Source organism: Microcaecilia unicolor, chromosome 1, assembly GCF_901765095.1.
Source record: "Microcaecilia unicolor chromosome 1, aMicUni1.1, whole genome shotgun sequence".
Taxonomy (NCBI): domain Eukaryota; kingdom Metazoa; phylum Chordata; class Amphibia; order Gymnophiona; family Siphonopidae; genus Microcaecilia; species Microcaecilia unicolor.
In genome coordinates this window covers 748,877,565-748,899,977 of record NC_044031.1, presented here as the reverse complement: position 1 = coordinate 748,899,977, position 22,413 = coordinate 748,877,565, and the positions used below count along the sequence as shown (strand labels likewise).

The 22,413-nt window shown below is 45.1% G+C and overlaps 1 protein-coding gene across 1 annotated transcript in view; it reads right to left on the bottom strand.

Annotated features, from left to right (window-relative positions):
* Nucleotides 1–22,413, bottom strand: part of CHD2 (chromodomain helicase DNA binding protein 2) — a 434,678-nt gene that overhangs the window by 119,213 nt on the left and 293,052 nt on the right. Inside the window, 2 exon segments of the mRNA XM_030189719.1 lie at nt 2,540–2,702; nt 5,543–5,731. Of these exon segments, the coding sequence (XP_030045579.1) occupies nt 2,540–2,702; nt 5,543–5,731 (352 nt within the window).

Sequence of the window (22,413 nt, the reverse complement as noted above, 5' to 3'; positions counted from 1 at the left end):
AATTTGCAACCCCATTTGGAGGCTGCAGCCTACATTTTGGGAGGCACTAGTTTGATGATTAGATGAGTGGCACTAGTTTACTCAACTTCATCTCCTGTATTTATAAATAAAATTGATCAAGATTCTAATTTTGATACTTTGGAGGAATGAATGGGAGCTGGCAGTTTGCTAGATATATTGGAGGAGGGGTATTGACACACAGGCAAAAGGAGGCAGCAACAGAAGGATGGAAAAATAGACATAGAGGGGCATAATCGAACGTCGCCGGCCAAATAGGTCGCCGGCGATCTATTGTGGCGGCGGTGCTACAGTTGGCCGGAACCGTATTATCGAAAAAGATGGTGGCCATTTTTTTTCGATAATACGGTTTAGCCCGGCCAAATGGCGTGGATTTCGCCGGGTTTGAGATGGCCGGGTTTGTTTTTCAGCGATAATGGAAAAAAATACCGGCGATCTCCAACCCGGCGAAATCCAAGCCATTTGGTCATGGGAGGAGCCAGCATTTGTAGCGCACTGGTCCCCTTGACATGCCAGGACACCAACTGGGCACCTTAGACATGTGGGTACAGTGGGTTTTGGAGGGCTCCCATTACCAGCACAAGTGTTACAGGTGGGGGGGGGGGGGGGGGGGGATGGGTCTGGGTCTGCCTGCCTTAAGTGCACTGCGGTACCCACTAAAAGTGCTCCAGGGACAGGACTTGTTGCTGCTGTATAAGCTTGCCACACCAGTTGACACCTGAACACTAATCTCTTTGAAAAAGTCCTTTATTTGAATAAGCAAGTTTACTCACAGTTAACTGCAGATCAGAGGTTGTGCCCCACTGGCAAAGAGTCTTCCTGGTACTGAGATTAGCAGTAGGTCAGAGCTGGCAGAATGGTGTACAATGCCCTCTTTCAGCCACATTCAAGGTAAGAACTAAGTTCTCTAACGTGGCTAACACATGAAAGGGATCTAAAACTGGCTTACAAACATGGCCACTACGTCATGGACTAACAGAAGTAAAACAGGGCACACTCTGACGCAGTTAGCAGGGGGAAAAGCACCATGGGAGTAGAGCCCAGTACCCTACACCCACCACAATGCATTGCTGATGTGACTCTGCAGTGCACCTAACAGAAAAGGTGTCACACTCACCCGAGAGCCACATCACAACCAGGGAAAGGCTGTCGGAGGATACAACACATTCTGCCGTCATGGACGTGGGTACAGCATTTGAGGCTGGCATACAGGCTGGCAAAAAAGGTTTTTAATTTTATTTTTTTAGTGTGGGAGGGGGTTGGTGACCACTGTGGGAGCATGGGGAGGTCATCCCCCATTCCCTCTGGTGGTCATCTGCTCAGTTGGGGCACCTTTTTGAGGCTTGGTCGTGAAAATAAAAGGACCAAGTAAACCCGTCGAAATACTGCTTATCACCGGATTTTTTTTTCCATTATCGGCGAAAGCTGGCCATCTGGTAGCCACGCCCACGTCTGCCCATGTCCCGCCTTCGCTTAGCCGGCAACACGCTCCTTTGAACTTCCGCCAGCGAGACGACGGGAAAGCGGCGATGCTGTCAAAAACACAGCTTTCGATTATACCGATTTCGCCGCTTTTCCGAGATCGCCGGCCATCTCCTGATTTGTGTCAGGAAATGGCCGGCGATCACTTTCGATTATAAGCTGGATAGTAACATAGTAGATAACGGCAGAAAAAGACCTGCACGGTCCATCCAGTCTGCCCAACAAGACAAACTCATATGTGCTACTTTTTGTGTATACCTTACCTTGATTTGAATCTGCCATTTTTAGGGCACAGACCGTAGAAGTCTTACCCAGCACTAGCCCTGCCTCCCAACCACCAGCCCCACCTCCCAAGGGAGGGCATTCCAAGTATCCACCACTCTCTCCGCGAAAAAATACTTCCTGATATTTTTCTTGAGTCTGCCTCCCTTCAATCTCATTTCATGTCCTCTAGTTCTACCGCCTTCCCATCTAAGGAAAAGGTTCGTTTGCGGATTAATACCTTTCAAATATTTGAACATCTGTATCATATCACCCGTTTCCACAAAGTAATGTGAAGAGAAAAATGAGAGAGGGTTGGGAAATAAGAGGAGGATGTATATATGAAAGACTATGTGATAGAATGGAAATAAAGGGGACAGCAACTGGCCAGAAAAGGGGGAAGGTTATAAGGATTATGAATATAATCCTGCATGGGAGTCAGGCTCATCTGGCTGGTTCCCGAAACTTGCTTTTGCTCCCAGATAGGACTATCAAGTTTGGCACCAATGACAGGCTCAATAGCATAAAAGGCAGATGAACACACACACCAAAGGTTTTATGAAAACCAAATTCTTGGTCTTCACTGTTCCTAAATTACATCTACCATGTTTCCTAAACTACTACTACTACTACTATTTAACATTTCTAAAGTGCTACCAGGGTTGCGCAGCGCTGTACAATTAACAAAGAAGGACAGTCCCTGCTCAAAGGAGCTTACAATCTAAACAAAGAGATATACGTTCTGGATGCTTGGTTACAAGCACTAGCGATTCCTCACCTGCAGATTTTCTTGCTGGTTCTCCTTCTCATTCTCCTCTGGTGCTTTGATCAGGAAGCAATGATTGCAACACTTCTTTAGCTCCATCACAATGTTAAGGAAACCCGACGTACTGCCTCGTGTTCCTTTTGAAAGGGCCTTGTAGTTCCTTGTTAAAATCCACCTGCACATCATGCCAGTAGGGCCAACAGATTATTTTAAACCTTAATGAACAATGCTCTCTTTTCACAACATATTCAGTGTACTTGAGGTAAGAAAGAAAAGGTATGCAGAAATAATAGATTTCTCATGGTAAGAGAATACTGAGCCACAGAAATGATCTAATTCCAGAATTTACAGTGCTCTTGTCTCAGTTTTTGGGGATTCTCAAATCGCTCATATTGGAAAATAACTTATTTCCAATATGAGCGATTCAGGATCCCCAAAAGCTAAGACAGGAGCACTGTAAACTCTGGAATTAGACAACTATTCAGGTTTGCTCAAAACAACTTCAAGTGCCCTGTAACTGCACTGTTCCTCAGAACTTATGCAATTCTTGGATAGCCCTATACTGTTTATTCTTATTTTGCATTAAGGATTCATAGTAACATAGTAGATGATGGCAGAAAAAGACCTGCACGGTCCATCCAGTCTGCCCAACAAGACAAACTCTTATGTGCTACTTTTTGTGTATACCTTACCTTGATTTGTATCTGTCATTTTCAGGGCACAGACCGTAGAAGCCTGCCCAGCACTAGCCCCGCCTCCCAACCACCAGCCCCGCCTCCCACCACCGGCTCTGCCACCCAATCTCGGTTAAGCTTCTGAGGACCCATTCCTTCTCAACAGGATTCCTTTATGTTTACCCCACGCATGTTTGAATTCCGTTACCGTTTTCATTTCCACCACCTCCCGCGGGAGGCCATTCCAAGTATCCACCACTCTCTCCATGAAAAAGTACCTCTTGACATTTTTCTTGAGTCTGCCCCCCTTCAATCTCATTTCATGTCCTCTAGTTCTACCACCTTCCCATCTACGGAAAAGGTTCTGCACCTGTTAGAAGTGAATAAAGCTTCAAGGATCAGGAATCTTTCGTATTTCACAGATCTAAATGAAGATATTCTGCAATACGGCTGAACAGAAAGTGGTGCAAAACTGACCAGCATCTCCTTATGACCAGAGGCTCTCTTTGAGATTCCATTTGGGATGTGTGAGTGGATGCAGTATTAAGAGTAACCTCATGGTAACCATAGTAATGCTTCTGTTCTAAATGTCCTGACCATCTTTTACAGACTAATTAACAGAAATTTCACATCACTGAGTTCTGTGGTTGTTTGCTCGTCACATTTTCTAAGTAAGTCTCCCCCATTCTCTCAAACCAAAAAAGGAAATTAGAGAATCTAATGTGGTGAATGTCACATTTATTCTTGTTAACTTGTTACTAGTTTAGAATTAAATTCCACTCCCAATTCAGAATCTCAGTACTCTGCTTTTTTCTGTTTAACTATTTTTCTGTTTCCCCTCTCGATCTTGTATTAGGAAGACTTCTTCTTAATTGTAGAATTAAGACTTCTTAATTCTTCTCTGCCTTGGCACCTCATCACTTAAAACTTTCTAGTAATTCAGAGTCCCCCACACTGAGTTCATTTAAATCAAAGTTAATGGTCCATTTTTAAAAAAAGATTCAGGATCATCTGCTTTTCTATACAATAACTTCTGTAGTGCAGGAAATAAACTAAGTATAATGGCACCAATATTTGGGTAGGAACAGCTCTATCCTGGATAGGTGCCACTCACTGGGGATATATTTTCAGCAGCATTATCTAGATAATCGGCGACCATTTACCCTTCAGGAAAATGCTGAAGACTCATCTCTGAAAGACAGCCTACCCGAATGACTCTACTTAACTGAGTGGAGGAGTGGCCTAGTGGTTAGGGTGGTGGACTTTGGTCCTGGGGAACTGAGGAACTGAGTTCGATTCCAAGCACAGGCAGCTCCTTGTGACTCTGGGCAAGTCACTTAACCCTCCATTGCCCCATGTAAACCGCGGGGTACAAATGTAACAAAAATAAAATAAAAAAAACTCTTCCTCTTAATCCCGATCCTGATGTTTACTATACCTTAGACTATATCTCCCAATCTCCTTGTGCTTTTATCTTTTTTCCTCTTCATCCTTTGCCCTTTATCTTTCCCTCTCCATCCTTCCTCTCCTCATCCCCCCCCCCCCAATCTCTTTTCCTTTTGCTTATCCTACCTTTGTTTACCTTTACATACTCAACTTATTCATTCTCAAACCTCACTTTCACTGCTTATAATATTCTCTTCTAAGATTTTGCTATTGTAATTGTATTAACTATGTAAGCCGCATTGAGCCTGCACTGTGTGGGAAAGTGCGGGGTACAAATGTAATAAATAAATAAATAAAAATCTTTAATGTCTGTTCTGGCACCACTGTTCCCTTGAAGCTGAGCAGGAGTCCTCCAACTGCACTGCTGCCAGTAGAGGGTGGTGCTTCAATATTGTGTTTTTAATTGCTAGGGACAGGCAGATTCCCTGGAGTCCTGCAGAGCTTACCCGTCTCTCACTATAGAAAATGTGAAAGTGAAACAGTCACCCACTGGCAGGACTGTAGGTGGAGGATTCCCACTTAGCTTAGAAGGAACAGTGTTCGGCACTATCCAGGTAGTGCTGGAGTAGTCCAAGGGCAGAGTTGGATATTATCCAGGTACCACTGATATTAAGAGCCAGTACTCAGATAACTATCCGGGCAAGTTAGAACAGCAAAATAGTTCTGAATAGCCAGCATCAAGATAACTGCAGGCAGGCAGCACCAGTATCCAGGTAGGGCCCGGCGCTGACTATCTGAGAATAATTTTAATGCAACGCTGACTGTGGAGTGTGAATATCAGGCAGAATGGTGTCAAATGATTTGTCTGAGGTCATACACTTAAGTGGCAAACAATCCAAGGCACCAGGCAACAAAACAGACCCTCACCATGTTGTTCTGCACAGAGTTTACTTACTTATAATACTGCTTCTGAAGTGCAGACATCTCTACACGAAGAATCTGTTCCACTTTGGCAGGAAGAGACTTCTCCACATCCTTTTTCACCCGGCGAAGGAGGAAAGGCTCCAATACCTTGTGAAGGCTATGGTAGCCATTCTCTCTGCCCTTCCCATGGTCATCCTCAAAATCCTCCCAAGATTCAAACCTGGTGTGGCAATAGGAGAAATTAAGATGGACACACACAATTCTGACTATAGCTCTGCAGTTTTAATACTGAGGTGGTTAAGAGGGGGGCATTAGTAAACATAGTAATAAATACTTAAAATTAAGATAGTGAAGCCACAGAGGACAAATATGAGTGTTTGTACTTGGGAAGATTCTAATTCAGAGTAGAGAGTTAAACGGGGACAGAAATCTTACCCGTCCCTGCTGGAATCTTACCCGTCCCCACCTTTCCCCGCAAGAATTTAAATCGTCCCCACAAGAATTTAACCCATCACCACCCGTCCCCATCCGTTCCTGCAAGAATTTAATGGCACATTAAAAAAAATCTGGTCAGCTCTCTCAATCTCTCTCTGGGTTTGAGTTGCACCACTGCAGGCAAGGAAGGAACAGGAGCTGGAACTTGGAACACTTTGGTGCGCACATGTAAGACTTGTCTCTGATTCACTGGCACTGTGTGCTAAGAGGTTGCCACATGCACGCACCAGTAAGCCAGGTGACATCTGATGCTTTTGCCTGTGTCGGAGCTGAGGTCTGCACATCAGCCCGGGAGCAGAAAGGATTAATAGTAACATAGTAAGTGACAGCAGGTAAAAACCTGAACAGTCCAGTCTACCCAATAGTCACGCTCATTATCAATTCATAATTAAATCAACAATGAATGTGATATTATAAACTTGATTATGGTCTTTCTTTGGCATTTCTGGGACACAGACCATAGAAGTCCGCCCAGCCCTATCCTTATGTTCCAACTGCTGGAATTGTCGTGGAAGCCCACTCCAGCCTGTGTGTCTTCTCATTTGCAGGAAACAGACCGAAAAAGTCTGTCCAGCACTGTCCTCATGTTCCAGCCACTAAAGTTGCTAAGCCCTTTCCAGCCCACCCTAAACCAGATTGCCATATATGAGACACAGACCATACAAATCTGCCAGGTATCAGCCCTAGTTCATCATAGCTGGAATCACCATCTAAGCGTTACTCAACACATCCAAACACACGCAGGCATTTAAGTTTAGGTTTTTTATAACTTCCATTTTCTAATTAGAGATTCTCTGTGTTCATCCCATGCCTTTTTGAATTCCGTCACCTTTTGTGTCTCTACCACTTCCTTACTGGAAACATTTCCAGATCTGTGCTGTTAAAGCAAGGAGGAGGAAGAGACAGCACTCAAAGAACTTGGTACTCGGTAAGTGAGAGGCTGGCACAAATGCAGTGTGCACTTCCATGGGAACCCCGCAAGAACAGCTTCCGTCGTCATGGGAACCCCGCGGGAACGGCTTCCGTCGCCGCGGGAACCCCGAGGGAACGGCTTCCGTCGCCGCGGGAACCCCTGTTCTAAGCAGTCCAGCACCAAACGCCAACTCTTCTCTAGTGACATCCAGCCAACAGAATGGCTATGGTTATTGTTTATTAGCTTATATACCACTTATACCTAACGGTTTACAAAAGTACAGAGTATTTAGCAAATGTATGAAGAGAGAACCAAGTCACAGCCTAAGAAATGTCCTCAGGCAACGCTGCATGGAGCCCCATCCAAGTGGAAACCACATCCCATTAGAGTGAGCTCTCAACTCTTTAGTAGGCAATCTGCCTTTTGAGAGTATATGTGGTAGAAATAGTTTCTTCAAGTCAACACACAATAGTGGGTTTCAAAGCTGCTGCACCTCTTTTAGCACCATCTCAGTCCACACCTGCAGTTTTTCACATTATATCTTAGTTGCCAAATTTTGAACCATTCTTCAAGCTTTACTAGGTCATGCCTCACACTATCCACACTATCAGGAATACCTCCCCTACTGCAGATTTTGGTATAATCTGTAAAGAGGAAAACCTTACCAGACAGCCCTTCAGCAAAAATGTTTTTAAAAACCGTCCCAATAATTGAACCTTGGGGCACACTACTGATAATATTCCTTTCCTCAGAGTGAGTTCCATTTACCGTTACCCCTGTCACCTCTCACTCAACCAGTACCTAACCCAGTCACTTTAGGGCCCATGGCAAGGTCACTCACTTTATTTATAAGTAACCTATGCAGATATCAAAGGCTTTCTAAAATCTAATTATACCACATCTAGTGCTCCCCAACAATCCAACTCTGTTCACCCAGTCAAATAAAGAAGCAATTACTGCAGATCTTACCTGCTAATTGGCTTTCCTTTAGTCCGTCTAGACTGGCACAGATGGGCTATACACTCCTACCAGCATATGGAGACTGAGAAAAACTGAGCTACAAGTAAGCCTATAAGTGGCCTTTGCAGTCCCCAGAAGGCCAGTCTATGCCTAGCAAAGCACATGACCCCTAAGCTGAAACGCTAGAGAAAAGGTTCTAGGGTGATCTGGAAAAATATAGACCGGTAAGCCTGACATCAGTGTCGGGCAAAATAGTTGAAACTATTATAAAGAATAAAATTACAGAACACGTAGACAAACCTGGTTTAATGGGACAGAGTCAGCATAGGATCAGCCAAGAGAAGTCTTGCCTCACCAATTTGATTCATTTCTTTGACAGCGTGAATAAATAAGTGGATAAAGGTGAGCCAGTTGATAAAGTGTAGCTATATTTTTAGAAAGCTTTTGATAAAGTTCCTCATGAGAGACTCCTGAGAAAATTAGCGAGTCATGGAATAGGAGGCAAGGTTCTGGTGTGGAGTAGGAATTGGTTACTGGACAGAAAACAGAGGGTAGGGTTAAATGGTAATTTCTCTCAACAGAGGAGGGTGAATAGTGGAGTGCCGCAGGGATCTGTACTGGGACCGGTGCTATTTAACATATTTATAAATGATATAGAAATCAGAATGCCGAGTGAAGTGATTAAATTTGTATATGATACAAAACTATTCAAGGTTGTTAAAGCACATGTGGACTGTGAAATATTGCAGGAAGACCTTAGGAAATTGGACAAATGCAAGGTGATGCACATTGAAAAGAATAATCCGAATCATAGTTACCTGATGCTAGGGTCATCGCTCAAGAAAAAGATCTGGGTGGTGTTATAGATAATACGCTGAAATCTTCTGCTCAGTGTGCAGCGGCGGCAGCCCAAAAAGCAAACAGGATGCTAGGAATTATTAGGAAAGGGATGGTGAATAAGACCGAAAATACCATAATGCCTTTGTATCGTTCCATGGTGCATCTGCACCGTGAATATTGCATTCAGTTCCGGTTGCCATATCTCAAAGAAGAATTAGTAGAATTAGAAAAGGTTCAAAGAAGAGCGACCAAAATGATAAAAGGGATGGAACTCCTGAAGAAAGGCTAAAGAGGTTAGGGCTCTTCAGCTTGGAAAAGAGACGGGTGAGGGGAGATATGATTAAGCTCTACAAAACGAGTAGAAGTAAACTGATTTTTTAGTTGTTCCAAAAGTACAAAGACTAGGGGACATTCGAGGAAGTTACACGGAAATACTTTTAAAACAAATAGGAGGAAATATTTTTTCTCTCAACGAATAGTTAAGCTCTGGAACTCTTTGCCGGAGGATGTGGTAACAGCAGTTAGTGAATATGGGTTTAAAAAAAGGTTTGGACTAATTCCTGGAGGAAAGGTTCATAGTCTGCTATTGAGACAGACGTGGGAAGCAACTGCTTGCCCTGGGATTTGTAGTATGGACTGTTGCCACGGTTTGAGTTTCTGCCAAGTACTTGTGACCTGGCTTGGCCACTGTTTGGAAAACAGGATACTGGGCTAGACTGACCATTGGTGTGACCCAGTATGGCCACTCTTATGTTTTTATGTACATAAAGAGGAAACACTCTCAAATGATAAAAAAAACTCTGTATGTGACTCCATCACCATGATCCCTTAACCAAGGCTGTCTGAATAGCTGCTGCCCATCCACAGAAATTGGGTTTATATCAAACCCAATCACCTCTTAAAAAGGCTGGTATGGGACGGAAGCACACCACTCCCTTGTAGAGCCTAGTGCATTACTGTGTTCCCGTCTGTTTTTTTTTTTTTTTTTTAAAGAAAAGTGGTGAACTGTAAGAATGCCTCAGAGAAACTCCCCCCAAAAAAGGGACCAGGCCCAACCCTGGTCTTTCATCAGCCAGGCCAATGGAATGCCAACTACCAAACCACAGCAACCACCTGGGAGGGGCCTGTGCCAGTCTACAGGGACCAAATGAAAGCCAATTAGAAGGTAAGATCTAATTGCTCCTTCCATAGTGTCCCTCTAGACCGGCACAGATGGGAAGTACTAGAGCAGTGACCATCATGGGTGGGACCCCTGGAGCCCCACTGTGAGAACAGTGGGCCCAAACTGCACATCCTGACGAGAATACACATCTTACCGATAATGACGGGTAAAAGAACGAAGAGAAGATCAAGCCGTTGCTCTACAAATTTCCAGTGAAGAGATCAAAGAATGTTGTGCCCACGAAGACATTATGGCCTATGTAGAATGGGCCTTCAAGAAAGAGGTAATAGGCTGCTTCCGAAGCAAATAGGCCGAGGCCACCACCTCCTTCACCAACCATGCAATAGTTGCCTTGGATGCAGCCTCGCCCTTACGTGAACCCCCTAACAGCACAGATTATCAGAGCGGCAAAACTCCCAAGATACTCACAAATAGCGACGGAGTACTCTGCAGACATCCAACCGGTGTAAACGCTGCTGCTCCTCCAAACCGTTCCTGTCACCCAAAACGGGTAAGAAGTCCTCCTGATTCAGATGAAACCACCTTAGGAAGGAAGGAAGGAACCGTCCGGAGAACTACCTCGTCTTTAAAGAACTGGAGGAAGGGCTCTCTGCAGAACAGAGCATGCAATTCAGAAACACACTGACCAGACAAGGCAACCAGAAGCACCGTCTTCAAGGTCAAATCCTTCAGGGTACAACCTGATAAGGGGTCAAAAGGCACCGTCACCAGCACAGACAACACAAGGTTAAGATCCCATGGTGGAATCAGCTGACAAACCGGAGGTCGAATAAGACACACGCCTTTAAAGAAATGAACCATATCCAGAAGGGAACTCAAAGGACGACCCTGAATGAAGCCCCATAAAACAAGCCACAACCACCAACTGTACCCTTAGCAAGGACAAAACAAGGCCCTTATCCAATCTGGCCTGCAAAAACCAAGCACCTGAGTCCCGAAGCAGCACAATAGAACAATCCGACCACCAGTCCTAAAAAATGCACCAGACATGAACATATGCAAGAGAAGTAGACCTCTTCTTAGAGCACAGCATAGTGGCAATGACAGGGCCCAAAACCTTTCTTCAGTAAACGTGCCTTCTCAAGAGCCACGCAGTAAGTGAGACCCGAGCTGGATCAGACATGAACACCGGCCCCCGAGAAGCCGAATGAGATCCCCAATACCAGGGTCTGCAAGGCCAGTCTGGAGCCACCAAGACCACCAGACCGGCATGTCACTACACTCGTTGAAGAACTCGGCCAATCAGGGGCCACGAGGGAAACACGTATACAGGATGTAAAGAACTACTCAAAGGAACTACAGACTGCTCAAAACACAGCAGCCAGGCTTATATTTGGTAAATCCCGATTCGACAGCGCCAAACCCCTACGAGAAAAACTGCATTGGCTCCCAATCAAAGAACGCATTACTTTCAAAATCTGCACCCGGGTCCACAAGATTATCTATGGCGATGCCCTGAGTTATATGGCTGATCTCATAGACCTATCAACCAGAAACACAATTAGAACATCACGAACATACCTAAATCTTGACTACCCTAGCTGCAAGGGACTCAAGTACAAATCAATTTACGGATCCAGCTTCTCCTATATAAGCACGCAACTATGGAACACATTACCGAAAGCCATAAAGACAACGCAGGATCACCTCAATTTCTGGAAATCACTAAAGACTGATCTGTTCGAAAAGGCATACACTACTGATCCAGCTTAAGTAACTGAACTCAGCAACACAACGAAGCCATAACCTGCAATGAACAATATATCACTCTTCTTCTCTTGATTCTCTAATGTTCTGTAACAACATCACTCTGTATTTGTTTCATCACCGGAGGTGGCTAACACCTCACAGTACTATGTAAGCCACATTGAGCCTTCAAATAGGTGGGAAAATGTGGGGTACAAATGAACAAATAAACACATAAAGAAGGCCGTCTCCGGGCCAAGGCTGAACCAGCATGTCAAGACCCTCCGCTCAACTGTCCTTCCTGTGACTGAAGAAACGAGGCATCTGAGCATTGGCAACGGACGCCATCAAGTCCATGAACGGAAGCCCGTGGCTCACTACCAGAGAGAATGCCGCTGGACTCAGTTTCCATTTTCTGGGGTCCAGGCAATGCCTGCTGAGAAAATCTGCCTGAATGTTGTCCAGTCCTGCCACATAAACTGTGGAGAGACCTGCAAGATGGGCCTCTTCCCAAACAAGGAGAAGAGATGTTTCTGCCTCAGACATGCTTTTTGTGCCACCCTGATGATTGACGTAGGCGACTGCCGTGGCACTGTTGTAGGAGTATTTGCTGTGATCTCACCCACCCTGTGTGCATATGAGAGCACCTTTACAGCCAAAATGGACGCTGCAACCTTTCACCTATATGTCTGACTACCAACTGTGCAGAAGTCAGAATTTCAGCTTGTAATAGATTTACTGAAGCCTGCACCACCTCCAAGGTCACTCTGTATCGGGGGAGAATGCATGTCCCTGAGGGAGAGAGAGTGAGAGAGAGCTTACGAGATAAGACGGACAAAGGAAGCTTCATACAGATGCTGGGAGTACATGGTGGGATTATTTCTGATTGGCTCCCAGAAAACTGATTGATCTGAGAAGCGGGAACAGAAAGAGACTAGTTCCTGAGAGAAGAAGAAGAGAGAAGAACAGAAGAACAGAAGAGGAGTACATAAGTACATAAGTAGTGCCATACTGGGAAAGACCAAAGGTCCATCTAGCCCAGCATCCTGTCACCGACAGTGGCCAATCCAGGTCAAGGGCACCTGGCACGCTCCCCAAACGTAAAAACATTCCAGACAAGTTATACCTAAAAATGAGGAATTTTTCCAGTCCATTTAATAGCGGTCTATGGACTTGTCCTTTAGGAATCTATCTAACCCCTTTTTAAACTCCGTCAAGCTAACCGCCCGTACCACGTTCTCCGGCAATGAATTCCAGAGTCTAATTACACGTTGGGTGAAGAAAAATTTTCTCCGATTCGTTTTAAATTTACCACACTGTAGCTTCAACTCATGCCCTCTAGTCCTAGTATTTTTGGATAGCGTGAACAGTCGCTTCACATCCACCCGATCCATTCCACTCATTATTTTATACACTTCTATCATATCTCCCCTCAGCCGTCTCTTCTCCAAGCTGAAAAGCCCTAGCCTTCTCAGCCTCTCTTCATAGGAAAGTCGTCCCATCCCCACTATCATTTTCGTCGCCCTTCGCTGTACCTTTTCCAATTCTACTATATCTTTTTTGAGATACGGAGACCAGTACTGAACACAATACTCCAGGTGCGGTCGCACCATGGAGCGATACAACGGCATTATAACATCCGCACACCTGGACTCCATACCCTTCTTAATAACACCCAACATTCTATTCGCTTTCCTAGCCGCAGCAGCACACTGAGCAGAAGGTTTCAGCGTATCATCGACGACGACACCCAGATCCCTTTCTTGATCCGTAACTCCTAACGCGGAACCTTGCAAGACGTAGCTATAATTCGGGTTCCTCTTACCCACATGCATCACTTTGCACTTGTCAACATTGAACTTCATCTGCCACTTGCACGCCCATTCTCCCAGTCTCGCAAGGTCCTCCTGTAATCGTTCACATTCCTCCTGCGACTTGACGACCCTGAATAATTTTGTGTCATCGGCGAATTTAATTACCTCACTAGATATTCCCATCTCTAGGTCATTTATAAATACATTAAAAAGCAACGGACCCAGCACAGACCCCTGCGGGACCCCACTAACTACCCTCCTCCACTGAGAATACTGGCCACGCAATCCTACTCTCTGCTTCCTATCTTTCAACCAGTTCTTAATCCATAATAATACCCTACCTCCGATTCCATGACTCTGCAATTTCTTCAGGAGTCTTTCATGCGGCACTTTGTCAAACGCCTTCTGAAAATCCAGATATACAATATCAACCGGCTCCCCATTGTCCACATGTTTGCTTACCCCCTCAAAAAAATGCATTAGATTGGTGAGGCAAGACTTCCCTTCACTAAATCCGTGCTGACTTTGTCTCATCAGTCCATGTTTTTGTATATGCTCTGCAATTTTATTCTTAATAGCCTCCACCATCTTGCCCGGCACCGACGTCAGACTCACCGGTCTATAATTTCCCGGATCTCCTCTGGAACCTTTCTTAAAAATCGGAGTAACATTGGCTACCCTCCAGTCTTCCGGTATTACACTCGATTTTAGGGACAGATTGCATATTTCTAACAGTAGCTCCGCAAGTTCATTTTTTAGTTCTATTAATACTCTGGGATGAATACCATCAGGTCCCGGTGATTTACTACTCTTCAGCTTGCTGAACTGACCCATTACATCCTCCAAGGTTACAGAGAATTTGTTTAGTTTCTCCGACTCCCCCGCTTCAAATATTCTTTCCGGCACCGGTGTCCCCCCCAAATCCTCCTCGGTGAAGACCGAAGCAAAGAATTCATTTAATTTCTCCGCTACGGCTTTGTCCTCCTTGATCGCCCCTTTAACACCATTTTCGTCCAGCGGCCCAACCGACTCTTTGGCCGGTTTCCTGCTTTTAATGTATCTAAAAAAGTTTTTACTATGTATTTTGCTTCCAACGCTAATTTCTTCTCAAAGTCCTTTTTTGCCCTCCTTATCTCCGCTTTGCATTTGGCTTGGCATTCCTTATGATCTATCCTGTTACTTTCAGTTGGTTCTCTTCTCCACTTTCTGAAGGATTGTTTTTTGGCTCTAATGATTTCCTTTATCTTACTGTTTAGCCACGCCGGCTGACGTTTAGTCTTTTTTCCCTTTTTCCTAATACGTGGAATATATTTGTCCTGAACCTCCAGGATGGTGTTTTTAAACAGCATCCACGCCTGATGCAAGTTTTTTACTCTGCGAGCTGCTCCTTTCAGTCTTTTTTTCACCATTTTTCTCATTTTGTCGTAATCACCTTTTCTATAGTTAAACGCTAGCGTACTTGATTTCCTAGTTTCACTTCCTTCAATGCCAATATCAAAACCGATCATATTATGATCACTGTTATCAAGCGGCCCTCGTATCGTTACCCCCTGCACTAGATCATGAGCACCACTAAGGACTAAGTCTAGTATTTTTCCTTCTCTTGTCGGCTCCTGAACTAGCTGTTCCATGAAGCTGTCCTTGATTTCATCAAGAAATCTTATGTCCCTTGCGTGTACAGATGTTACATTACCCCAGTCTATATGCGGGTAATTGAAATCCCCCATTATTATTGTGTTGCCCAGTTTGTTTGCGTCCCTGATTTCCTTTAACATTTCCGCATCCGTCTGTTCGTCCTGGCCAGGCGGACGGTAGTACACTCCTATCACTATCCTTTTCCCCTTTGCACATGGAATTTCAATCCACAGTGATTCCAAGGAGTGTTTTGCTTCCTGCAGAATTTTCAATCTATTTGATTCAAGGCTCTCGTTAATATACAATGCTACCCCTCCACCAAGGAGAACACTTGCATTTCTGCAAGCACCTAATTTACCTGAGAGACTTACTGATAATACCTGGCAAAGCTTTTCCCCAGATTACAGCTGTCTACAGGATCTATACTGAGTCTGTATCATCTGTGGCTGATCAAGACAAGTGCATCACCTGAGCTTGTGGGACCTCGCTGAGGCATTCGGCTGAGGCATCGGAAGGAATCTGATCTGGTAACCGGGACGGTGAGATCATAGTTTACTTCCTTCAGGCTGGGTTAGATAATTAGTCTGTGCTCGGACCCAACAGATGTGTGACGTCAGGATTTATGATCTCTAGTTGCTGTTAGCCTAGTATAAGATTTGTGTGGTAATCATTAGGATCTTGGTATTGTGTTTATCTGTCATTACAGATTAGCCAATAGGATAATCATAGTTATTCTCTATATTTTGGTATCATTGTGCATGCAATCAGGAATTGCTGATGCTATAAGCTGATAAGAGTTTTCTATATTTTTTTATATAACGCTGTATAAATAAACTAATATATTCCATTGGTCTGTCCGTTATTTTCCATGCAGCTAAGGTTGGGCAGAGGCCACGCCCCCTAGACATAAGCGAGTACATAGGTAGGAATTGGCCTCTTACAAAATATATATATAACCACCTACAAATTGGGGCTCTCGTCCGGGACGGTTGGTGCAGGAATAGCACAAGTTAAAACGTTTTCTGGGTCTTTTCAGAAAGCTGTTTTGACTCTCTGTTTCTTTTTGCACGAACTGCAGATTTAACCTAGCTGACGGCAGAACTTTGTTTATACAGCTGTGTTTTATTGCTGTAATTGGTTGACAGATTTATTACTCTGAGCTCCAAAAGAGAAAAAAACGGTTTCTCTAATTCTGTAAGGAAGGAAAACAGGGTGTGTTTAGTCTTTAACATGGCGACCGGCATGGTTGGCACATTGCCTGAAATGCTCCTAAGTGAACAGGAGAAGGGCGTGCTGAAAATATTACTGCCACTCTCTCATAGTAAGACGAAACCAACACCTCCTACAGTAGAGTCTGTACGTGCTTTATTTGGTAGCAGTTCACCGAATAGCTCAGAAGCATATGCTACGGTTTTAAATACAATTATAAAGGAGAAACAGCATTTGTCACAATGGATGCTTTGTGAACTGGGCGTGTCTCTTTTGGCAGTTAAAGACTCTTTGATGAATGAGATAAGACAGGTATCTGTACCTCTAACAGATCGCATAGCGGATTTGCAGTTAGATTTGTCCCAGACTAGGGAAACTGTCCAGGAGCGAGACAGTGAGTTAGCTGCATTACGAGTTGATTTACAGACTGTCAAATCTGCTTTAGCAGGGACCAATGTAAGCCCCGCCCCACCTAATTCTTCTGAAGAGATTTGTACGGAGTGCCAGACACTGTATGATAAGTGTAAAACTTTGCAGGGTGACCTAACTGATTGTGAAGCACTTAATTACACATTAAAGCAAGAAATTGCCCAGTACCTCGAGTCTTTTGATTCGTTGCAAGAGAAATTTTCTCGTTTGACTGATGCATTACACAACCAGATTAGGGAAACAGATAAGTTGCAGACATTAAATCGGGAGCTAAAACAGGTCTCAGAAGGTGTTCAGAGTGAGTTGCGCAGGGAGCTAGTGGCCACTCAAGAACAATCTGTGTCTGTGTTTCAAGATTGGCACGCAGCCAAGCTAGAGTTGGCGGAGTTAAAAGAGAAGCAGGAGACAGTCTCACTACAATTAGAATGTACAGTGAAGGACAGAGATTCATTGTCTAAAGCATTAGATGAGTGCACTGTAAAGATTTCCACAATGCAGCAAGAGCTTACGCAAATGGCGCAGGAAGAAGTACCGTATACCTTAGAGTTCCCCGACAGTTTTGCTGCGGGTCACCCAAGCCCAGCTCCCGAAATGAACCGTTACGTGAGCCGGGAGGGACCCGAGTTAAACACACCCATTGGGGGCATGGCTTCGGCTCTTTCCCGCCCCTCTGTACAATCCAGCCCCATAGTGGCTGGTGACCGAAGCAGCAGACCCGAGACAGTGCCACACCCATTGGGGGCACGGGTCCAGGGACTGCCTGCTGAAATCATCAGCTCACTTGGTCAGGTGCCTAGCTCAGGGCCTCAGCCTTCGGCAGATCCACCCAGTTTTAGCAATACACCTGCCCCGAGGTTCTCTACACCTGGTAGTGATCAGCGGCATTTCAAGCCGGAACCCAAGAAAGGAATGTCTATGGAGAGGCAAGCATATATTATAAAGATGCTACGCACCGTAATAGCGCCTTTTAAAGCGTCTGCCTCGGTATCCATAGAAACCCATCTTAAGGCAGTGCATGAACTCCTGCAGACCATGCACGTCTCTTCTGAGGATGACATCAGAGCCCTCCTCAAATGGACCTTTAGTACCGAGTGCCATGAAGTTCTAGATTTGATCATGTCCGATAACCCTGATTTACGGTCAGTGGAGCAAGCCTTAGCGAAGCGCTACGGTCTCTTTGCCAACTCTCTTGAAGCTAAGCGTGCAGCGTATACTATTAGTTGTAATCCGGAGGAGAGTCCGCGGGAGTGGGCCCATCGCTTGAAGCATGCATTTTACCAAGGGGGGGTGCCGCCTGATTCTAAAGATCTTGAATTTGGTGATTTCAGGGAACTTTTCATACAGGGTCTGCCTGATCCGATAAAGATTCCCTTGGCAGGAAAAAACGCAGAACCCTATTCCAGCCTTCTCAAGCAGGCTGAAGGAATTTTTGAAATCTGCCGCGCCAAGCCCATCGCAGAGACTCCGAAACCGGCGTCCAAGAGTCGCAACAGGGTGATACCACCCGCCGTTTGTGCGGTCACTTCCACGCTTTCTCTGGAAAACAAAGCGCCGAGACCAACTACGCCGCCGGGCTCTCAGGCCCTGCCGCGGGATGCAGCGCCCCCTATTGCACAGGAGGGACAGCAACAACCTAAAAAGAAGCGGTTTAATCAGAAGAAGTGGAATGCAGAGAAGATCCGTGCTATGCAAGCTCAGCTGGACCAATTGATGGCAAGATGTTCAATTGCGGAGTCTAGCAATGTACCTAAGACACCTCCATCTCATAAAAAGGTCAAATTCCAGAAGCAGAAGGACCAGTCTTCTAGACCGCCGACCCCTCCGGGGCTTAGTGTTAAATCTGTTGAGGTGGAACAGCCATCCTCTTCGGAGGAAGAACAAGCATGACTAGACGTGGCCACAAAACCTGTTACCGCAAGCGTCCCCACTGTCCACGTGGATGCGTTGTCGCCCATCAGTGAGGAGTCCCCCGTGAACCATGCTGCGTCTCAGCCCTCGAACCCGGAAGGGCCTCTTTCAAAGACTCATCCCAGGAAGTCAGGTATTTTCTAGGTAAGCTTATATCTAAAGGTTACAGATATACCGTGGAGTTGTTAATTCAACAAGTACTTTCCTGTGAAGGTCTCCTGGATACAGCCTCAGAGGTGACTTTGGTCACCCAGGGCCTGTTTCAGAAACTAGAGGCATCTCTAGGGGGGGGTCAGGATGTGCTGCGTGTCACACCGTGCGACTTGTCACTGGTGGCCTATGGCAATCAAAGTATTGGAACTGTGGGACAGGTTTGGCTATCTTTACAGCTTGGACAGATGACCGTCAGGCACCCTGCCATCATCACTACCAGTGAGGGTGAAGAATTTCTGATTGGAAATGACCTTTTGAAGAGATTTCGGCCTGTTTTGGATTATGACGAGGAAACGATCTGGTCCAAAGTCACTCGACCCCTTAAATATGTGCGAGGGAGATACTGGCGTACAGTCGGTGATGCCAACTCTGTGGAGCTACAGGACACTCCCCTGCGGACTGATCTCCGGTGTTCCGCGGATCCGCCCATGCGGGAGCCTCCGTTGACAGAGGCACCAAAAGGGGGTCAGAAGCATGAAGAGCTGGGGCAACAAGCGGACCAACTAGAGATTGTTTCACAGGACTCAGCCAAGACGGATGACTTAACAGATACTGTGTCTCCGTATCACTTGAAATCTCATCTCCTCTCTCTGCTCCTGATTTTGCTCATCCTTGCAAGGTGACTGTCATCACCCAGAAAGGTGATGAATTCACCATACCAGTTCAGGTGGCTAACACCCAATTGCTTCAAGCTACTTTACTGTTCACTAGTGATCTCTCCTACATCAGTGACTCTTTGTACAGCCAAATTCGTAAGTCTGTACAACTTCCCTTCAGCAGATGTTCCTCTACTTCGGTACAGGTACCGGGACAAGGCTCCAAGCCGCTTGACGGAATATGTGGCCTTCCCTTGACTGTGGGAAAGAAGACATTCACTCACCACTTCTCTATTGTCCGGGGGTTGAGGGAACCCTTATGTTTGGGGTCAGATTGCCTTGTACGACTGGGAGTTTATGTGGACCTGGTGAATCTTGTCCTGTGGAGTAGAATGCAGAACAACCCAGTGGAACTTGAACCTACGGCTGTTTGTTTGAAGTCTGGACAGACCATTCCCCAGGTCTGTGAGGTAGTCTGTGACAAGGATGTAACCATTCCAGGAAGAGTACGGGATTTTTCCCTCAAGCTTCGCCTCGCTCAAGGACAACGTCTGCTGGATGATGTAGTGTTCTTTAACCCACATGCCCACTTTCGAGACCTTGGATTGGCAATTGGTGTCCTGCCATGTTTGGAGGTCACCGGTACCACCTTATACCTGTTGGTCACCAATCCACAGTCTGCTGAAGTTGAGCTATCTGCTGGAGATTCTTTTGGCTTTCTGGTTGGCCAGTCTTTCCATGATGTCGAGGTAAGTTTGCCTATCCTTGGCAGGCTGCCTTCTTCTTGGGACACCTGCCAGGGGGGGGAGACGACTGACAGTTGGTTTACCTCTCCCAGGGGCCTCATATCTCTCGAGTTTGTTTGGCCCTATGATGCGACGTGTGCTCAGGTACAGGTGGAAGATGACTTCTTGTTTCTGTCCAGGGAAATGTCTGTACCTCAGAAGCCTCGAAGGGTGAATTCTGTGGAAACCTCAACCTTACAGGAGGACATTGAAGAACAGGTGGAAATTTCATCCAACCAACCTTTCTCCGAGTTTGATGCTATGGTGAAAGAGCAAGTGGAACAGGCTGATGCTTGTACTACTCACACAGAGATGATGACAGGTAGGGAAATGACATTACCAATTCATTTGTTGTACAGGACTAATGATGTGAACTTGTCCAGTGCTACCTCCACTCATGAATATGTCACCCAGTTGCGTAAGCATTTGCAAAGTGCCTTTGCCTTTGCTCAGAAAAACTTGGAAAGTAGCGCTAGAGGTAGAAAAGCCTATTATGATCAAGGGACTACCTCTAAAGAATACCAAATTGGCGACAAGGTATTCTACTTCAATTTTGCCAGAAACAAGGTTAAAGAAAGGAAGTTTCTGCCTAGTTGGCGTGGTCCATTCCCAATAGTGGAAAAAGCTTCACCTGTGGCTTACCAAATTTGCCTCAAGAAAAATACTAAGGGTGAAGACACCCTTAAATGGGTCCACATCAATCAGTTGAGACCACGTCATCCCAGTCATTTGATTCCAGACGTATGTGTTGATGACACGAACTGTACTAACACCCCAACAGCATAGTCTGTTTTCTTTGTACCTTGCAGATGCAGAAAAGAACCCTGATGATCGTGTTCTGGATCTCCGTGCTGCTGGGATCGTGGTCCAAGATGATCGAACCTGGTCCCATGTCTGGAGTTGTTCTGCAAGATACCCCTGGCTTCCTGATTACCCAGTCCCAGATTGTTCCCCAGAAAGTAGTTGTGTCCCTTGACCCAATGCATGTACTACTGAAACATTTCAATATGAGTAACTTATCTCTGCCTGCTGTTACCCATTCCTGGTTTTTCAATTATATGCAAAATGCCCGTGCACAAGTGAAGAACATTTTGCATCAACTGGACAAAGTCATGGTACAACCTATGCAACCTTATAATTCCAGGTCCAGATCTAAGCGTTTTCTGGGTCTTGCCGGTGGTTTGATTTTTTCGGCCATTGGGTCACTTTTTGGTATTTCCATGTCTGTTGCCAACGTAGTTTCTGTCCAAAAGCTGCAGGCCAATATACAAGCCATCCAAGCAGACTTGAAAGCCATCGAGACCAATTGGTAGTCCAACAGAGCCAACTTGTGGCCCAGGGTAAAACTATTGCTGATACGGTCACTCTTGTGAATTTACATTCACATAAAATTAGTGCTAACACAGCTGATTTGTTGACAATTAAAGGTACCATGAATGAAGACCGTGTGTTTATACAACCTGTTAAGGACCTTATCCAGGATTTATTTAGGGAAGTAGATACCAGTATTAGTAAGCTAATGCAGGGACAGATACCAACGTACCTGATACCATCTGATGTTGTTAAAGATGCCTTTGCCAAAGTTACCCGTTTGTCTATTGAACCTTTTCAAATTCAAATCGCATTTCATTTAGGTACTGCCTTTCCCCTTTATTTGGATATGGAGCGTATGGAAATTGCCTTCATCCTTAATTTGCCATTTATTATGCCTGAGAATGTATACCAGCTTAAACAAGTTGTAAATGTAGGTACTTGGCATGAGAATTTGTACCTTAATGTTGATACACCTAAGTATGTTGCATACCAACAGGATGCTCCGCAACATTATTTGGTCCCTAACTTAGACCTTTGCCACAAAACTAAAGATGTAATTGGCTATGCCCTGGTAAACCTTTCCTGAAAGACACAACAGAAGCTCTTTGTGGCTTGTCCACAGAGAATGTCCAAGAGAAGTGTAAGGTTACCGTATCAAAATATGACGATTTTTCTGATACCACTGTAGCTGTACTGGATACGGTATGGTTAGTTAGCACACCTAGTACGGAACTTACTGTCACCTTTCAGAAGCATGATGTAATCAACCGTTACACTCTTCCTTGCAATGTTTGTGTGATCGCTGTACCCAAGTATGCTGTTGCCCATGTAGGAGGAGTTTCCCTGTTTTATCTTGACACAGACCCGGTTGTTTCTGAATTGGAAGTGCTTGATGTATTTCGTGGACATCCTATTGACTTTG